A 20,716-nucleotide genomic window follows, 5' to 3' on the forward strand; every position below is an offset into this window, starting at 1 on the left:
ATACCAGTATTACTTATGTTATATCTCCCCCGGGGTCTGTCTATGTTATATCTCCCCTGGGGTCTGTCTATACCAGTAATACTTATGTTATATCCCCGGGGTGCATCTTTACCAGTATTACTAATGATGCATATCATTGGATTTGTCAACGTCAAACCCGCTCTCAACAGATGTTATGCTATCGTATTGTCATTCTGATATCGCAGGGTCACAATTATTTATAAGGACACTGAGAATTCACTTTCCTTGTGGTGAATTGATTTCGATCGTAACTGAAGAGATATTAGTGTTTGTTTAGGTTGTCGCACGGGATTTCGTCCACTTAGCCTGTACATGACATTTGATTACAATTGAGCGTGCCCATTCATCCAGAATGGTATCGTTAACACGTCCTTAATATCGATTTCTAGCAATCCTCCTTTTCAATAAATTCGTATTTTCTCACATTAACACGTTTCTTTTTCCGAACGCTGTATGTAGATGTACATGATTTGCTTTGAGTTTTGTGTGACGGAATCAAGTTTTTCATATATATCTTCTATTTTAAAAACACTAAATCACAAGACCTCCACACTATAAATGTACCAGTCGAGTTTCGTGCCCGAGACTTACACACTATAAATGTACCAGTCGAGTTTCGTGCCCGAGACCTCTATACTATAAATGTACCAGTCGAGTTTCGTGCCCGAGACTTCCACACTATAAATGTACCAGTCGAGTTTCGTGCCCGAGACTTACACACTATAAATGTACCAGTCGAGTTTCGTGCCCGAGACCTCTATACTATAAATGTACCAGTCGAGTTTCGTGCCCGAGACTTCCACACTATAAATGTACCAGTCGAGTTTCGTGCCCGAGACTTACACACTATAAATGTACCAGTCGAGTTTAGTGCCCGAGACTTCCACACTATAAATGTACCAGTCGAGTTTCGTGCCCGAGACCTCCACACTATAAATGTACCAGTCGAGTTTCGTGCCCGAGACTTACACACTATAAATGTACCAGTCGAGTTTCCTGGCCGAGATCTCCACACTATAAATGTACCAGTCGAGTTTCCTGGCCGAGACCTCCACACTATAAATGTACCAGTCGAGTTTCGTGCCCGAGACCTCTATACTATAAATGTACCAGTCGAGTTTCGTGCCCGAGATCTCCACACTATAAATGTACCAGTCGAGTTTCGTGCCCGAGACTTACACACTATAAATGTACCAGTTGAGTTTCGTGCCCGAGATCTCCACACTATAAATGTACCAGTCGAGTTTCCTGGCCGAGAACTCTATACTATAAATGTACCAGTCGAGTTTCGTGCCCGAGACCTCCACACTATAAATGTACCAGTCGAGTTTCCTGCCCGAGATCTCCACACTATAAATGTACCAGTCGAGTTTCGTGCCCGAGACCTCCACACTATAAATGTACCGGTTACCGTTCTGTAACAGTTTGCCTTATTCCAATTGTGTGTGTATTAATCTTTCTTTTGTTCACATCCCCCCCTCGGTGCATCAATTAAGTTTAATAACGATGTGAGACGTCGTCATTTCCGTCTTTGTCGTAGTGTCTACGTTACAAAAATGAGCTATTTAGTGTTGGTTACATACACAAATTACCTTCGTTGGGGATTGTCAACTCAGCGTCGTGTAAACCATAAAAACATCAAGAGATAAAACTCCTGCTAGGCGTTTTTTTATACAGCCATCGAGATGGAAGAAAAGTCTTACTTCACCTACCAAACACAGGCTCAAGTTGTGTATATTATGAATATCAAATCTTATTTTTAAATGGTCTACTCAGTTGCCCTAAACCCACCTCTGAACCGACCTCTAAGTAAGTGGGAGTGTAACCAACAAAAATATTTTCCGCTAGGGATCATATTTCATAAAGACTCTAGACCCTACAACACGCAGAAAGTTAAAGATTTAAATCAACAGTGATTTGATTCAGTCCACAACATATCTCGGGCGTGACATATGGTACCTAAAGTACTATTTATAACACATCGTAAAATCCAGGAGAGTACACTAACTACGAGGAAAAGTATTTATTACACTGTATACATACGATATCAAAACGGATAAAAGGCATTCAGTATCTTAAGTGATCGTGGATACTCGTTCTGCCATTACAATCCCCAAATTACACAACGTACAAGTCACTTGTCTTAAAACTTCCTAATCGACATAATAACTTTTCTCTCTAAAAAATGATAACATTTCTTGACTAGGAAAAATGTTACCTTCACATTTTGTTTATTGTTTGTTGTGTTTATCGCTCCGTGATCTGCCAGTGTCACTTTAAGCCTTGTAGCAGCTGGTAAAAACCTTAGTGAATACTATGCGAGAGGGTCGTCGCATGTTATACATTATGTTTTACGGTAAAGTGCCTTGTTCACACACCTCAGATCTCTTCCTGGTGTAGTTAAACCCGCTGCTCAACCTATTGAGGTATTGCGACCACCATTTACGAAATATCAAGGTCAATCTGATTACACTTGAGCATTATTTTGCCTTCTGTTTTACTCATTAATTAAGTCAGATTAATAAAAAAGAAAATCTCACACTTAACTGGCTTGCGCTATCTGCTGATGAAATGCTTGTGATACTCGGTCTTGTGATTGGTTGGTTAGCAGATATAATGTCTGCTTTCACAGATGTTCATCAGTGTTCAGAAACCACGAGAAGGAGGGGCGAGGGCAGGGAATGACCATTCCGCTTCTGGTGTGTCAAAGGCACTGTCAATCCGGTACACTCTCTCACAGCCGGCCCGGATCTTTAGAAGGGACTGGGGAATCCTGAATAAAGACGCTCCAATGCTTGATCTTGATATATATTAAATGTTGGCCCATACTATCTGCACAAGCCATGGGTGTTTGTTCAAATCCTGCTCTTCTTAGTGAAGAGATCGTAACCTATTTTAACCCCTGGAATGTCGTGGATGGAACTCTACTGATATATTTTTTGAGACGTTTTTCCTGTTGTGCTGAGAGTTTAATGGTTATCTATCAATGTTGAAGTTCCTGGGAATAACCCATTAGAGGAAACAAACTTACAGCTTTCAATATAACTAGGACTTCTCTACATAAAACTTTCAACCTCACATTTTACTTTGTTTCAGAAGGAGCAGGTCAAAATGGCGGCCAGTGAAGCGAAGCCAAAGGTAACGCACTAAGTTTTTATCAAGAAAAAATGTTAAAATATTGTCAGAAAGACAAAATTAAAGAACAACCAATCTCGTTCTTATGATAAGATTGATATGTTAAGTCTAGGGAGTTAAATATGACGTAAGAATTATTTTTCCTTTCCGGCTGAAATAAGTGATACCAGATTTGGTCATTATGCGGCCAATCAGTGACAGCCCTGTTATTTTGTGAGAAAGTACTTTAAGGTCATCTGCATGTAGCTTGCTATAGTAAAATATATTTTGTGTGGGTTTCTAAACAATATGGAGTCACAGTGGGATGGGGTTAAAATGAACATTTCTTCGTGAGGAAGTTCTTACAGACTATACGCTTCAGTGAAAATAGAAGAATTTTGTAATTGTTTAAAAAAAATGTCTGAAGCTGAAAATAATGTTAAAAGCAGACAAAGTAGACAACAGACACATAATTTTACGGCGATTCCATTTTTACTTGAAATATATTTCTAATTTTGAAATTACATGAAAACTTTGTTTAACCACCTTTACAATAACTTGGCAAAAAAGGAGCCAAGATTTATACTTTCCAAAGTATTGGCACTACAGAATCTAGATTGCCTGGTCACGGCACCCCAAAACGGGTCACATAGTGGATTTAAATGTCAATTTTCATTTTCTGTGAAATTACTATACTAGTATTGATCAAATATGATAGAAATAATCCCAGGCGAATGCAGATCACATTAAAAACAAGACAAAATACAATATGAAACTGACATTGAAAGTATCTTCCTGAACACAATTAGGCTTATCACTGATTGGTCGCAGAATAACCCAGAAAGGCAGCATCTGTTTGATTGGAGAAGTATTTTACGATAAACTGCCAGCATTGTGCTCCATTGGTTGATGACTACGTGTAACAAGTACATAAAAGTATATAGTATACTGATATAGAGTGTTATTGGTGTATCTATCACTGAAGGATACCAGTCGTTCGCAGAATTGCTTCCCGGCTTGATGTCATTTCCTACAGCTGGGTAGTCCAGACTAATTAAAAAAAACCGACAAATTCACGTGGGCAGTAAGTCCAAGTTCGTTATTAACCTTAAGCAATGAGTAAAAGTGCGGTACCAAAGTACGCCGCCAACAAAAGTTTGAATAAACACGCCAATACAACTGAAGTTTTTGATAAGGATTACTGGTATGTCGATAAACGGACATTCTCCGTAATTCATCATTTACGATTATGTGGATGACGTGCCGTGTAAGGGTAGTTTGTATTGGCTTTGCCTAATCGACAAATCATGATATAGATTGATTACAAGTATTGTGACGTTTTAATTCTGATGTTTAATTAGAAGCAATAGTTGTTTTTATCAAATGAACGATTGGACATTTTACAAGAAATCAACCAGAAGAGGGGCGTGTGAGTGTGAATTAGACTGATAACGAGGGCGTATGTCTCCCTCGATAGGACTTGATAAAAGACCACTTCTCTCTGTCAATGGGACGTGTTTAGAAATCGTAGTCAGACTGATGTTATCATAGATTCATTCGTTTGTCGCTCGGCCATCTCCGCCGCCCCAGAAACCATCTCCGCCGCCCTAGAAACCACCTCCGCCACCGCTGCCGCCGTGCCACCATCTGGAAATCGTAGTTAGGATGTTGTTCTCATAGATTATTTATTCATTTCCGTCGCCGCCTCTACCTCCGCCTCCACCTCCGCCTTCGCCTCCGCCGCCACTTTGCCACCGCCGTCGTTATGTCCATCGTAGTGTAGGATCAGTAGGTAGAACGTCAGACATTTCAGGTGAAGATCCGAGGTGTATGGTTCGATCCATACAAGCGATGTTATAGCTATGTTGCCTCTAGTTGTAATTCGAAGTGTCATGAAATAGATAGCCCGATTACCTCACATCCACACGTAAACAACTTTTATATGATAAGAAGCCAAGGTATATTTTTAAACAAAAGAGAAGTACTAGTGTACTGATATTTTATCAGAGAATTCAGAAAAAACACACAATTGACCATTTATATCAAAGCGTTCGCGTTCTTCACTTGAAATATTTGAATAAAATTTTTAACGCTGTATTGCTATTTCACTTAATTTTTCTTTCTTTGACAATTTGCATAGTTTTTCTTCAAAAACGTAGTATTTTTTGAAGTCATAATATAAAAGTTTTAAATCTATCTTTATAACAAGGAAAAAAGAGTAATCTTAATTACATGAATTTTCCCTCATTAAGTCTGCATCCTATAGCCAAGAGACAGTACATCTGAACTATAAATAGTAATAAGATAATGCATTTACTTCAAAGCTTTAAGGATGCTTCAAATATTGTAAATAAATCATCTCCCTCCCCTCACCCACCCACACACTCATTTCCGTGGACCTGGATGAACCTCCTATACAGAAAAAATGCCATTTTCGTTGAAAAAATTTAACAAATTCATAAGTTTAAAAATGACTAAGAAGGTGAGTTGAAAAATGAAAATGGCAGTTACGGCACATGGTCCTTTATTGTATCGAATGACCTAGCCTATGTAGGTTCTAGATGACCCTTACGGTACATCGTCCTTTCAACATAAATCGCTTTAATTGATCCCGGGATATCCTTAACTTGTAAAATATTTCCTTCGCTTCAGTAAATATTTACATTTTATTTCATAACGCCCAGTATTTGAACAGGATTTTTGATACGGAATTATAGATTTTTAACCCAATGTATATAATGAACCGCGCTGTTGTTTATATTAGCAGTCACGTGTCAAAAAAGCGACTTGTTTATATGGAGTTATAACAAAAATTTGTTGAGCATTAGTAAAATAGACAGGATCTTTTTTGTCTCAATCGCTTAAAATTTAAGATCATGATCTGTGACACGAGTAAATAACACACCGTACACATCTGAACTCGGTTATCGTACCCGGAACTAAACGACACGAGTAAATAACACACCGTACACATCTGAACTTGGTGATGATAACCGGAACACAATGACACGAGTAAATAGCACAACGTACACACCGGAACTTGGTGATGATAACCGGAACACAATGACACGAGTAAATAGCACACCGTAAACACCGGAACTTGGTGATGATAACCGGAACACAATGACACGAGTAAATAGCACACCGTAAACACCGGAACTTGGTGATGATAACCGGAACACAATGACACGAGTAAATAGCACACCGTAAACACCGGAACTTGGTGATGATAACCGGAACACAATGACACGAGTAAATAGCACACCGTACACACCGGAACTTGATGATGATAACCGGAACACAATGACACGAGTAAATACCACACACACCAGAACTCGGTGATGATACCCGGGACACAGTGACACGAGCAAATACAGCACCGTACACATCAGAACTTAATTATCAAGACTCGGTGATGATGGCCGGATCTCACTGACAGAAGAAAGCATAACAGTTTATTCCCCAGAAAAACTCACGGATATCATAATGTACCATCGAATTCAAACAGACGTTTTGAAGTTTTTGTTTTTTTTTTTTTTTTTTGTTTGTTTTTTTTTTTTATTTTATTTTTCTTTCTTTTTTTCAAACGGTCGTGAAAATTAGAGCTCTGACCCACAGTTGGCTATAGAACGAAGGCAGCGTGTCCCATTTCCGTTAAATAGACACAGATAGTGAAATAAGATGTAAGATAAGGTTTATTTAAGGATGTATGTGACGTGACTGTCTGGCGACTTATATTTGACTGTAATGGGGCGTGGTTTCCCGCCTCTCGTTTACGTGGAAATATTTGAAATCTCTTGAAACTTTTAACTGTCCCTAGAGAAATACCTTACTGTTTAAAAGATCAAAATGCATGACAAGTGGGTTGTTTTTTCTTTGCTCCTTTAGAAGTATGCGGATTGATAGATGCGAAGGTTAGATCGAAAATGATTTTCAACTGACAGTGAGCGCAGGGCAAAGAATGGAGAGTGCGCGGTGGAGAGTGAGTGTTCGGTGGAGAATGAGTGTTCGGTGGAGAGTGAGTGATCGGTGGAGAGTGAGTGCTTGGTGTAGAGTGTTCGGTGGAGAGTGAGTGTTCGGTGGAGAGTGAGTGAATGGTGGAGAGTGAGTGCTCGGTGGAGAGTGAGTGGTCGGTGGAGAGAGGGTGTTCGGTGGAGAGTGGGTGTTCGGTGGCGAGTGAGTGTTCGGTGGAGAGTGAGTGTTCGGTGGAGAGTGAGTGTTCGGTGGCGAGTGAGTGTTCGGTGGAGTGTGAGTATTCGGTGGAGAGTGAGTGTTCGGTGGAGAGTGAGTGTTCGGTGGAGAGTGAGTGTTCGGTGGAGAGAATTGCTCGGTGGGAAGTGAGTGTTCGGTATAGAGTGAGTGTTCGGTGGAGAGTGAGTGTTCGGTGGAGAGTGAGTGTTCGGTGGAGAGTTAGTGCTCGGTGGAGAGGGAGAGTGCGGAGGAGAATGAGTGAATGGTGGTGAGTGAGTGATCGGTGAAGAGTGAGTGTTCGGTGAAGAGTGAATCATCAATGGAGAGCGAGTGTTCGGTGGAGAGTGAATCATCAATGGAGAGTGAGTGTTCGGTGGAGAGTGAGTGTCGGTTGAGAGTGAGTGTTCGGTGGAGAGTGAGTGTCGGTGGAGAGTGAGTGATCGGTGGCGAGTGAGTGCTCGGTGGAGAGTGTGTGTTCGGTGAAGAGTGAGTGTTCGGTGGTGAGTGAGTGCTCAGTGGAGAGTGAGTGGTCGATGGAGAGAGAGTGTTCGGTGTAGAGTGAGTGTTCGGTGGAGAGAGAGTGTTCGGTGGAGAGTGAGTGCTCGGTGGAGAGGGAGTGTACGGAGGAAAGTGAGTGAATAGTGGTGAGTGAGTGATCGGTGGAGAGTATGTGATCGGTGGAGAGTGAGTGATCGGTGGAGATTGAGTGCTCGGTGGAGAGTGTGTTCGGTGAAGAGTGAGTGAATGGTGGTGAGTAAGTGCTTGGTGGAGAGTGAGTGGTCGATGGAGCGAGATTGTTCGGTGGAGAGTGAGTGTTCGGTGGAGAGAGAGTGTCGGTGGAGGGTGAGTGATCGGTGGAGAGTGAGTGTTCGGTGGAGAGGGAAAATTCACGAAAGAGTGAAGTCGGAAGACAGGACTTAATTTCATTCAGCTTTTAAACTAAATCTAAATAACAGCCATTTCCAAACTTGCTAGAAGGCGGACACTTAAAATGTCACTTAATCTTTATCACAACCAAATGGCAAATGGATTCGATTGTAAACAATGTCCATGTGCGCGTGTTGGTTGTTATTTCTTTATTTTGTGTGTCAAGTAGTTTTGGTACTTAAAATTGAAATATTCGCTTAACAGGGCACTTTGTGACTAATACCCAGGCAGATGTTAACTGATAAGGCAGACTCGATTTGTTTCTGACCCTATCTCAAAGTAAAGACACTAAACAGTGAAGTTTATTTCTTTGTCTCTCTGTTTAATCGATCTTATGGGGTTTTGGAATAAAAATATGAATTTACGGTCAATATTTTGTATTTCAAACTGTGGGCAGCAGGAGAGAAGCTACATACAGTTGAAACTCGTTGTCTCGAAATCGCCTAAGTCGAAATTCCGTTTTATTCGAAATAATTTTCATGTCCCGACTTTTTTCGTTCTATATCTTTGTAATCTTAGATCGAATGGCTTGAATTCCATTGAGTCGAAGTGATTTTTTTTTCAATCACGAACTGTAAAGCACAGAAAGTCATTCGTTGTCTCGAAATTAATTTTTGTCAAAATATCGACACGTTTTATGACGAAATCGTTCAGTACATACACAGAGTAGAAGTGCATACTGTTATTTATTTTTTTTTTCATTTCAAGGAGTAAAATTTGCCAATGTTTTGATAGTTCAGAATGACAGAGATATCCTTCTTTATTCAGTGTTTGCTCCAAGCTTTGATTAAAACCGCCATTATTTGAACCAATGAAAATACAAGACAATACCCACTTCACTCCTGCATAGAGTGATATATTTTTTTAGCCTCGCATATAATTTGGCACCCTCTTCTTTGACATTAGATATAGGGATATCTGAATGCTTGTTAGAATGTTTCGTGTGACTGTCCCGGCCTCATTTTCACATAGATTTGATCAGCATGAAGATGTACTTGTATCCAATATATTGTACGCTGGACTATCACGACATATTCTGGTATAAATGTCAGATCAGAAGATCTGGCGAGGCACTTCAAACACTCATCGAATACCAAAAATAGTGCATGTGGTGAGACATACAAAAGCAGTCGATAAGGCGAGACACGTGAAAAATAAATTGTGCGAGACACATTGAAATAGTCAAATTGTTTCACTATATCAAAATAATAATAATTAAAACAAAAAAAAACCGAAACGTAAAAAAAATAATTAAGATGTCCCCAGTATTAGGGTTTTTTTAAGATTTGAATGGTCTTGTTGTGGAAATTATGGTCGTAAATGACAGAGCTTTGCAGGTATGATATCAAAATATTTCAGCGCGCAATATAACATTGCTTTCAACACTCAGTCATTTATAACGACCATGAATGCCATAACAAGACAATACTATGTTTATATTTACATTTTCTATGTATATTAATGTCTGATATCGATCTTGACTTGATTAAAACTAAAACGAATTAATCATTATCGACAGTGTAATCCGTCAACTGAAACAGCCAGTTTAATTATTATCGACGGTGTTTTCCATCAACTGGAACAGCCATTTGGACAGTGAGCCGTTTCTATGTCCGCAACTCTGACGTAACAATGGCTAGGATTTGGATGTCATTTATGTTTTCTTCAATAAGACATTTTCTGCTTCGTTTATATAGAGACGTTATCGTACAAATGTGAAAATTCATTAACGTGTCATTTGGATAATCCGAAATGAAATTATTCTGACCCTCCATTGCCAGACAGCTTTTCCTATTCAGGGTCGTCCTTGACAATTCCATTTCAATATTTACTCGTTTTATGTTTATGTGTGTTTGAATTTCACCATTGTTCCGGCTACAATAGACTTGGACAATTAAGTACCTGTTAAAGAGGTCTCGAGCCCTGTGATCGATTCCCGGACGTGTCCATTGTATCTCCGTAACATGTCCATTGTTATGGACTGGACTCGTTCGGAGCTTGTCAGTATGAACCACCTTATCGCAAACATCGGCAGCGTTTTTTTAATTTAAAAAAAATCTAATTTTTAAATCTTTAAAACAAGTATTGATTTTAGAATAATTACAACCATGACGAAATCAATACCTGTTTTTATCTTCAAGCTTGATTTCTAGTTATAGCTCGTGCCGATAATCTAACTGTGCTTGTTTGAATAGAATTAGGAAAGTAAATCGACATTCATGTATCCGGTAATTTGTACTTCACGTGAAAATGTTCTAGATTTACATTTCAATCAATGAAAAAGAAATATGGAAACACTTCGGGACCCAACTGTTGTTGACATGCGTGTAATAACTGGCCACATAAACTCAGTCGGCTATGAGGTTTGGCTGAAGTAACTTCATATCTGAAGTACGTGGTTCGATGCCCCCTACCTGTGTGTGTGGGTCGGTATTGTGGTTGTTTCCTTGGGCACGACACTTCACACTATTTGTGTGGTGTGCGGTGGGCCTCCTGTATGTTGTTCGCTTAGGAAGTCACCAGATACACGTTTTATAAGGAGATCTTGCCTCAAACTTCCCTTGCTGTTTATGGGCCGATAAACCAAGCGAACGAATATTCACAATTATTTGTTGCATAAATAGATATATCTAAATTAAAAATATATTTAGATATGATATCAATATTAATATCATAAGATATATGAAAATCTTAACGAATTATATGTATTCCTAGCAGAATACGTTTTGCTACTCCATTTTTAGACCTGTGTGGTATTTATTGATATTGATATAGTGGTTCTAGTTAACACTTAGTGTTGACTCTCTGGATAGTTTTGAGTGTTATGGTTATAGATTTTCATTTTGTGCTTACGTCGTGGTATACTTACATCATTGTATATGTTCTATTTTAATGCATTTCAGGGAAAGAAAAAGGAAAGAAACCTTGACACAGGTGAGTTAAGGAAGAGCATTAACCTTTTGATAATAACATAGTTAAGACTTCCATCTTCATTTAAGGAGGATACTAACGTGATAGTAATACTTCTATTCTTGTTATAGAAAAAAACCACCATTATACAAAAATAATACAAAAAGCATATTCAAAACAGGACACAGGTACAGTCCATTTTAACAATGAGATGTAAAAAAAAAGTCAGAAATTGCAATGAAACAATTTAACATTCTCGTTCTCGTCATGGCCTTGATAAATAGATTATACAATTTTCAAATCACAGTTATAAATTCGATAGCTCAACATCGTTATAGAGTTTCTCCTGTCTTTGTTCCACAGAGATAAAAGAACTGTTCAATGCTTTTGACGAAGATAAAAGCAACTCGATCTCTCTCGGTGAGCTGAGGAAGGCGATGAACTTTATGGGTCTGTCTCCGACAAAGAAAGAGGTTCAGGCGGCAATGAAGAACCTTGATAAAAACGGTAAGAATTTAGTTGTTGTAAATGATATAGTAGATCACGTGACACATAAATCATTCACCCATCGACCTGCTTTCCTCTCTTTCCGTACTCTCATTAAAACCAAGAACAAGAACGCAAAAAAAAGTATGATAATAACCCCCTCCCCCTAAAAAAGCCCCAAAGGTACAAAAATTCTGTATAAAAAATACGAAAGAAACATTTCAAAAACAAAAAAAAACCAACAACAAAAAACAGTACAACCCCCCCCCCAAAACCACAACCCCCCTTCCCCACCCCAAAAAGTTGAATGAGTAAATGTTGCATGTCGTTTTCTTGGTGTTCTTTGAACCTTTGTTTTTTTATTTGTTTATTAATCCTTGGTTAATTAACGGTGATGGAAAAATTGGTTTACTGCAAATCAACAAATACTTGCAGGTGATTTATTTTCGCGATGCTCGTATGCAAGAAAAAATATATATTGCGAAAATTGATTGTCTAGGACATGTTAGTTCCATAACATAACGATTAAAATCCCTGATATGTCGTCACGAAATAGTCTAGGAGAGTTGATATCGTGAAACGAAATATGTTTACATTTATTTCTTCTTGTTTTATTTCAGGTAACGGAAAAATTGAGCTTAAAGAATTCAAGACATTTATTAAAGCTGAAATGGAGAAGAACCCGGGCTGTTTAGACAGTGAGGCGTCTATACGCTCAGCCTTCAAAGTGTTTGACAGGGATGGCAACGGCTACATCGACGGCAAAGAACTGAAATACGCGATGAAGCGTCTTGGTGAAACTATGACTGATGATGAAGTAGCGGAAATGTTACACGAGGCTGATGTAGATGGCGACGGAAGAATAAATTACGAAGGTATGTCACTCAATCGGTAAAGTTGTCTTGTTTACGGAAAGTGCCGAAGTCACCCGATTTGTATACATCATTACGTCAGAGTACGGAGTAAAATCATAGAACATAGACTAGCCCATACAAAGCTAATATGTAAAATTAGCACAAACACTAACGAAAAAAACTACGAAAACTCTTTTCAATATATGCGACCGTCGAAAATATGATGGTCTAATAACCGGAAGCAGTGTTTTGTTTTGGACATTGTTTGGGAACATACAAATACATACGTCACATAATGTATTGTATTCTCTTTACAGAATTCGTGAGGATATGGAGTGAGTCTTTATAAGGACATGGAATGTGACGCGATATCTGAACGTTTCCTCTACAAAGGTTCAAGAGTAAGGACGACGGGATCAGGGGAGACTACTGAACAATCTTATTTTATAAGAATTCTGCTTTTTGACCGCATGGCTTGGTGTATTAATTCATACTGTTACGGGTGGATTACCTCTTATTTTACGTACTTCAATTATCAGACCATATTGTCTCACCCTTCTTTACTGATCTGCGATGTACAGTTAAGTTCTGACGAGTTTCCTAGGTATTTTAAGAGGTACACGGAGAGTATTAGGTTCTGACAAGTTATCTCCCTTGATTGTTGTATTTTACCATTGACGTTGCTACAACCATTTGCGTTAGGTAGGTACAAGGGTATCGGATCAAACAAAGTTTTTGATGTAGATTTTACTGTAGTTAATTTTTGATAATGATTTTAAAGGGTCATTTTTTAAACCGGGATATCCGTTTTAAGGCAGGAAATGCGAGGACGCTAAAATCAAAAGGGAAGGGGGTGGGGGGGGGGGGGGGGGGGGGGGGGGGGGGGGGGGGGGGGGGGGGGGGGAGTTCAATGTGTCCTAGTGTGTTTCTGTTGATCACTGCGTTCCAGGAATTTCTTCTTCTTTTATTGTTAAATCAATTTTTTGTAGTAAGTTTAAACATTTTTTATTTATTCATATCACCTAAGCGAAAACGGAAGAATACAAAAGACAGTTTAAGTGAATGTTAATTATAGAGCAGACATGTAATTCTGATCTCACAGAGTTACTTCCCTTCGTTTCAATCTGCGATAAGCTTGAATATAAATTTGCATGCGGTGTGCATCCTTTAATGTTCTGTGTAATATTTCATGCTATAGTACACATCGCACATGCATGCCATATGGTATAAATAGCACGTATGGTACAGACTGAAGGCAAAAACAACATGGTATTATACAGGAAATGTATATAACACGATAACTATACGGCATTGTATTACACAATGAAGATATCTATGGTGTTGTAGACAGTGCATCTTGATAACGGATGACTTTACGATGTAATATGGAATTTATCAATCGAGTCTTTTAATCTGAGAATATTGAGCCATTAAGCGAGTGACATTTTATTAAATTACTTAACGAGTTAATAAATTCCATATTTCCTGGACACGAGTTTAAGGTTCTACTTATCATATAACTCATTTTTTTAAAGTAAAAGTAGACGAAAATTCAAATTAATTTCCTTAAAATGTTTTTCACTATCTAGACAATCATGTGACGTCATAATAGGGCAAATATAAGTATATCTAACGATGTTAATGTCAGTTTTGCGATGAAACGATGTTGGATGGTGTATGTACGCGCTCACTTTAAATTTCATTGTTGAATGTGTAATCTTTTGACAAATGAATGTAATACATTTCCAATGTGTCCATTTCTGCTATGTTATAACTTATTTTAGAACATAAATTTATTGTTTACACTATACAATGTGATATTTATAAAAATAGATCTATTTATACATTTGAAATCTTATCTATATATTTAGCAACCAACAACAGCATGTGATATATTTGAAGAAATTAAGAGCGTTTCCGTGTTTAAAACAGTATATTTACAACAATTCTGAATTTACACGGATGTATTTTATTTTTCTCGTTGTTCGTTATGGAACGCGGTAGATGAAAACAATTACATTTAATTTTGTTAGTTTATTTACATGTGTGGAGTAAACAAATTCTCGTTTCTATCCTGTTTTAATACATTTTAGTAATATTCAAATATAGGATTTGAATTCGTCAATATTTACAGTGAAATGTCCGAACCACTCTATCTAATTATAAAGCAGATGCCTGTCAACTTATCTGGATTTTTTTTACCGGGGTATAGTTATCCCCTCCTCCGACTACAGGATATCTCACAGACCTCTAAATACTTTGTGCATAATATTTTAGTTTAAGAAAGAATGCCAACGTTCACATATATATTTAGAATATATTTTCCTATTCTCAAAATAAGCCGATATTAAAAGTTTCTTTACAGTTAAAATAACAATGGAATGGTGAATATCTGGAAAAAAAATCATATGGCAAGTCAATATCACTCAAGTTGTTTGTGTTCCGGAAATGTTGACATAAAAATTCTGTTAACATGTTAATTTATTGTTTTTCTTTTTTCAAATCTTGATAGCTAACCCGGAAAACAAATGTCGAAGGGTGATGATATACTGTGAAATCAAACATTTCAGTGGGGCTCTAATTTCACGGGTTTTTAATTCGTGGATAATTAGTAATTGCGAAATTTACCTGTTGTGAAAGCTGCAAAGTGTTCGACAATTTCTGAAAACGAGGATAAATAGAACCCATTAAATCATCGAAAATTATATAACCACGAAAATTAATTGTTTTACGGTGCATCACTACGGAGTTGTATAATCTGAACAATATTTTTTTCAATCTCGTAAAATATTTTCACGGGTTTTTTGAGTTTTACGTTATCCGAATTTTATAAATGTACAGGAGAGGAACCTAAAACCCGACAACACGAATTTCTGAATGTTTCATATTTTTTTTGTTAGGTTAACTTTTTGTGATATATTCGTTGTGTTGCTTTGAAAATATTTTTATAAGATATGATTTATAATTAAGTATCGAATTTTAGATGTATCAAAATAAACATTAAGACAGTGTCATTCAAATAAAGACAATGAAATTTGTATTTGTATTACTTCTGTGTGCTGTGTAGCATGTTCAAAAATCAGACTCGTTTGAGACTTTCAAATGATTGCTACTGGATTGATCGATGTGAACTAAGGTTGCAAGACGATGTGGCACACGCCTGAATTTTATATAACGTTTTACACAATATACATTAATTAAGCTAAGTTTACAGATCAATGTTCACAGCTCGGTTTTGGTGACGTAGACCACAATTTTGGGACGATGAAGTGGTACACCGCAACTGTTTCCGTATGACGTACACGTAATTTTGATGACGTGAAACACAGACTATATAATAAAGCGGTACGGCAATGGAACCGTTCAATATATATTCACACCAATAGTTGCAAATGTCAGTCGTAAACTGTACATATGCCTTTGAAATTACAATATATATATGTATATATATATATAGAATGTATAGAATGATAAGCTAATAGATACATAACGAAGAAAAAATTAACAGAGACATTAAAATAAACTCCAGTGATTGTTGATATTCACATACGGTGAACACTGCTTTGGTTATAGCTTTGCCGCTAAGTGGAGATATTTACATTTTATCATTCATTTCCTTAATTACATGTGAAATCCTTTATTTCGAAGATATCAAATGTACTTTGATAGTAAAACAATATAATTATTTCCGTGGACTGAAATTATGTGTCATTTTCACCTAAAAAATGACACAACTAATTTTTGATTTTAAGTTTGTGAAAGTTATATCACTGTGTTTGAAGGTTACTATACTTGATAGTCAGAAGCATATATTTGGAGATTTTTTTCCTAATATTGCTTTTATTTCACATTTGAATTGTCAAATAATAGTTTTGTTTAAAATTTGGCATGACTATGGAGATTCGTGTTTCAACTAAAAAAATGACTCATTTTCATCTAAAATTAAAAAAAAAATTTTCGTAACGATGAAATATTAAATGACATTGTCAGAGGCGTATGGTTTAGAATATTTATCTACAAAACGATACATTAATATTTTTTGAATGCTACTGTATAATCTATAGTAAAAAATGCTCCCCTGAAGCGAGAAATCCGCGCATACGCGAGGCGGTATGTCCTTATTAGCTGCATATGCAATATGCTATGTGAAAATGCCAACACGTGCACAAAACTGAATAACTTATCCTTGACACGATATCTAACACGCTCTGTCTTATCTTATCCACGGTCTTCACGTATATATAAAGCTATGTAGGTTGGTAGATATACAGTAGACTTAAGACAATGAAGTCTTTGGTGTTTGTAGCTGTCTGTTTCGGTTTTGCAAGTAAGCTTTTAAAATGTCGCTTGATTTCGATATAATGGAACTATTTGATTCAATGCAATATAGACCCGATCAATATGACATTATTCAATCTATTGTGAAGGTCAGTATATATACATTGTATCAGTAAGTAAAATATATATCAGGTATTAAACTTAATATATAGTTTAATTATCATAATTATATATCACTTACAAGATTGTCACATATCAATTAGCTGACCAAATATACATCTATTAGAATACGTACTCAATAGGAACTAGCACACTCTGTCCTATATGAATTAGCAGCCTTGGATCCCACATGATTTTAGATCTAGCAGAATAACCATAAATGAAATAGACTTATATCCATGATTTCAAAGACTTATCCCATATGATTTAGCAGACTTGCCTGATAGAATATTAGGAAACTGATATTATATTTATCCAATATGAACTAACAACTTAATATCATATGATATAGCATATATCCTTTATGAACTAGCAAAATCATCACATATAAATTAGCAGATATTTCATTTATTACAAAACTTATTTCCCATACGATTTTAGTTTTATCAGACTCATCCCACGTGATTTAGCAAACTCATCCCATGTGATTTAGCAAACTCATCCCATGTGATTTAGCAAACTCATCACGTGATTTAGCAAATTTATCCCATGTGATTTAGCAAACTTATCACACGTGATTTAGCAAACATATCCCACGTGATTTACCAAAGTTTTCCCACGTGATTTAGCAGACTTATCCAACGTGATTTGGCAGACTCATCCCACGTGATTTAGCAAACCCACCCAAGTGATTTAGCAATCTTATTCCACGTGATTTAGCAAACTTATCCCACGTGATTTAGCAAACATATCCCTCGTGATTTAGCAAACATTTCCCACGTGATTTAGCAAAGTTATCCCACGTGATTTAGCAGGCTTATCCAACGTGATTTGGCAGACTCATCCCACGTGATTTGGCAAACTCACCCACGTGATTTAGCAATCTTATTCCACGTGATTTAGCAAACGTATCCCTCGTGATTTAGCAAACTTATCCCACGTAATTTAACAAACATATCCCTCTTGATTTAGCAAACTTATCCCACGTGATTTAGCAAACGTATCCCTCGTGATTTAGCAAACTTATCCCACGTGATTTAGCAAACATATCCCTCGTGATTTAGCAAACTTATCCCTCGTGATTTAGCAAACTTATCCCATGTGATTTAGCACACTTATCCCACGTGATTTAGCAAAGTTATCCCACGTGATTTAGCAGACTCATCCCACATGATTTAGCAAACTTATCCCACGTGATTTAGCAGACGTATCCCACGTGATTTAGCAGTCTTATCCTACGTGATTAAGCAGACGCATGATGTATCAAGTAAATGATTTATCACTCATCAAACATTAACTGCTTTGACTAATTCGTTAACAATGACGTCACTCTAGGTTGTCGTCTTCTATGGGAGAGTCCCCATAGCGTTGACACTGGAGACGAAAGAAACCACTTCTATGTCATTAGCCATGGGACATTTGGTCAGGATGACTCGCTGACGCATGCGCACGATCCAACTGACTACCATAGAAACGTAATGAAAGTGAAGTATGCTGACGGTTCCTACTCAGGGACGGATCACCGAGGTGTGCAGTTCTACTCGCAACCGCCGGGGGTGAAAGGTCATTCTGAACTGACGCTCAGTTATGACGTATACTTTGCACATAATTTTGATTGGGTGCGAGGCGGTAAATTACCTGGATTGTGGGGAGGAGTACAGACATGCTCCGGTCATCGAGATACGGAACACTGTTTCTCCACTCGTTTCATGTGGCGAAGCCATGGTGACGGGGAGGTGTATGCCTATATCCCGCACAATCAGTATCCCAGCTACAGCTCGTGGTGCTCCAATAGCCACATTATCTGCAACTCCAACTCTGGACAATCCATCGGAAGAGGAGACTTTGTTTTCCAGAAAGAAAGGTAGGTATATTTGATAAAATTTTGCATCAAACCCTGTGTAATATGCGCGGAAATCCACTTAAAGAAAAGCTTGTTGAACGTGATTTAAATCATCAATTCAAGCGTGACTTGAAGTAGATACAGAGTTATGACACGAATAGATATAAGGGCTATATTTTAATTCCTAATCACATCTGTCTCACAAACCTTGTCGAGATCTTCCCATGTCCACTCTGCATCTTAGATCGCCAGTGCTTGACGTTAGGTGGCGCTGCTACGTCACTCAAACAATAATTACAGTTCTCGTGTGATGGAGAGAGAACCATCGAAATATAGGTATCAGGTAATCATGTATATTATGTTATGTGTATTATGTATATGAATTGTGTTGACTGATTTCGACCTTGTTGACGGGAGCGGCACTTTGGCAGTGCGGAAGAATCTACGCACTAACGTGACAATTCCACAGTGCGACAAAAGAACACCGGCAACGAGATGGTCGAACTAGGCCACCATAATTAATATATATTCATTTATCTCTCGTATTTTTATCTAGATGGCAAAAACTCACGCAGTACGTGAAGCTGAATGACGTCGGCAGCCATAACGGTGTACTGAAAGTCTGGCTCGATCACAAGCTTGTTTATCACACTTCTTCTCTGGTGTTCCGCAAACATAGTTCTATTCACATTGACGGTATGTTCTTCTCAACGTTTTTCGGGGGTGGTGACTCGGACTGGGCGTCAACGAACGACACATACACGTTATTCCGGGACTTCCGTTTATACGACACTCACATGGACCCAGCCGGTATCGCATTCGGATAAACGGGTGCTAACATCATGATATATTTCAATTCATAATGTGAAAAGGTGAATTTCAATAAAACCAAATACATCACAGTTTTTATTGTAACAGTCGTTTATGGAAAAAGAGTCGCACTTGGCCTGTCTCGCGCACTTGTGCTGTAGTTTATAATTAAAATTAAGAAAACGTATTATTGGAACAAACTCTTCAACTAACTCTCATGACTCTGATTAAAACAGATTATAGAAAATATCTACAAAATAATTTGTCTCAAGCTTTCACAAGTTATCACAATCCCTTTTCTCAAAATACTCAAAATACTCGAATACATGCAATAAAATGGTAAGGTAATTTACGCGCTACACGGTGTATCCTGTACAGTAATAGAGAAAGAAGCTGGGGGAGGTGATGGCCATTAATTGAAACATGTCACTTTGGCTTATGTACTCGGAAAACGACGTTTCACAATTAATGCATTTTCATCTTTGCTCGGAATTTCGAGTTGTCATGTTCATCTCAAACTTAATCTCCCTACTTTGTAAGTCAATGTTAAGCATGTGAAACACAAAACACGTGTTACTCAAGAGTAGAAACATAAGTTGACACATTTACCCATGTTACCTTGAATGTTGGTCCATGTTTGATTAACTTGATCAAACAATGATAGTCTTTCACCTCAGCTATCTACTGGACCAATATAATAGCACTGGGTCTCTTGCTTACTGAGTAATAACTGTTCAAAGTGTTTATATATTTGATCTCTGGGAGCTTGGTATATGTTCAAGGTCAATCGTTGGTAGCCCTTTATCCTAGCATGCTACTGGCCTAATGGCATAACCCCAAGCATTTTAGTGTATTCATTATAAACTAGCTAGAACCCTTTGACATTGAAGAAATAATGTAAAGGTCATTTATTCGAACAATTAAGAAAGCTTTTCTTACAGCCATGTCACATGCACAGTAACATAAAAAATGTCCTCTTTGTTATTAAGAATTCACAGATTTCAACTCATTTGACACTTATGACCTTGGAAGTACGTCAATGTCATTCATTTGATCAACAGGAAGTATACGCTAGAAAAGTTCCGTCCTACCAAGAATAAATGACATGTAAAACAACACGATC

General features: G+C 37.6%; 2 protein-coding genes across 2 annotated transcripts in view; both read left to right on the forward strand.

Moving 5' to 3' along the window:
- LOC132548315 (neo-calmodulin-like) overlaps positions 1-12,852 on the forward strand; it is a 15,143-nt gene extending 2,291 nt beyond the window's left edge. The window contains exons 2-6 of the mRNA XM_060212170.1: positions 3,118-3,159; positions 11,157-11,187; positions 11,527-11,670; positions 12,270-12,524; positions 12,821-12,852. Coding sequence (XP_060068153.1) covers positions 3,118-3,159; positions 11,157-11,187; positions 11,527-11,670; positions 12,270-12,524; positions 12,821-12,852 — 504 coding nt within the window. The remainder of the gene's footprint in view (positions 1-3,117; positions 3,160-11,156; positions 11,188-11,526; positions 11,671-12,269; positions 12,525-12,820) is intronic.
- A 3,935-nt stretch (positions 12,853-16,787) lies between these two features.
- Positions 16,788-19,610, forward strand: LOC132548340 (uncharacterized). Its single transcript, XM_060212196.1, has 3 exons — positions 16,788-16,830; positions 18,276-18,804; positions 19,340-19,610. The coding sequence occupies exons 1-3, from the start codon at positions 16,788-16,790 to the stop codon at positions 19,608-19,610; spliced, it is 843 nt and encodes a 280-aa protein (XP_060068179.1).
- Positions 19,611-20,716: the final 1,106 nt, after the last annotated feature.

Source organism: Ylistrum balloti, unplaced genomic scaffold (genome assembly GCF_031769215.1).
Source record: "Ylistrum balloti isolate Yb309-2 unplaced genomic scaffold, AGI_CSIRO_Ybal_v1 Utg370008, whole genome shotgun sequence".
Lineage (NCBI taxonomy): Eukaryota > Metazoa > Mollusca > Bivalvia > Pectinida > Pectinidae > Ylistrum > Ylistrum balloti.

Excerpts from the sequence above, each read along its gene's own strand:
- LOC132548340 (XM_060212196.1), top strand. The coding sequence starts at position 16,788 with ATGAAGTCTTTGGTGTTTGTAGCTGTCTGTTTCGGTTTTGCAA. Across the intron at positions 16,831-18,275 it reads TGTCTGTTTCGGTTTTGCAA|GTTGTCGTCTTCTATGGGAG; the intron begins GTAAGCTTTTAA and ends ACGTCACTCTAG. Across the intron at positions 18,805-19,339 it reads TTTGTTTTCCAGAAAGAAAG|ATGGCAAAAACTCACGCAGT; the intron begins GTAGGTATATTT and ends ATTTTTATCTAG.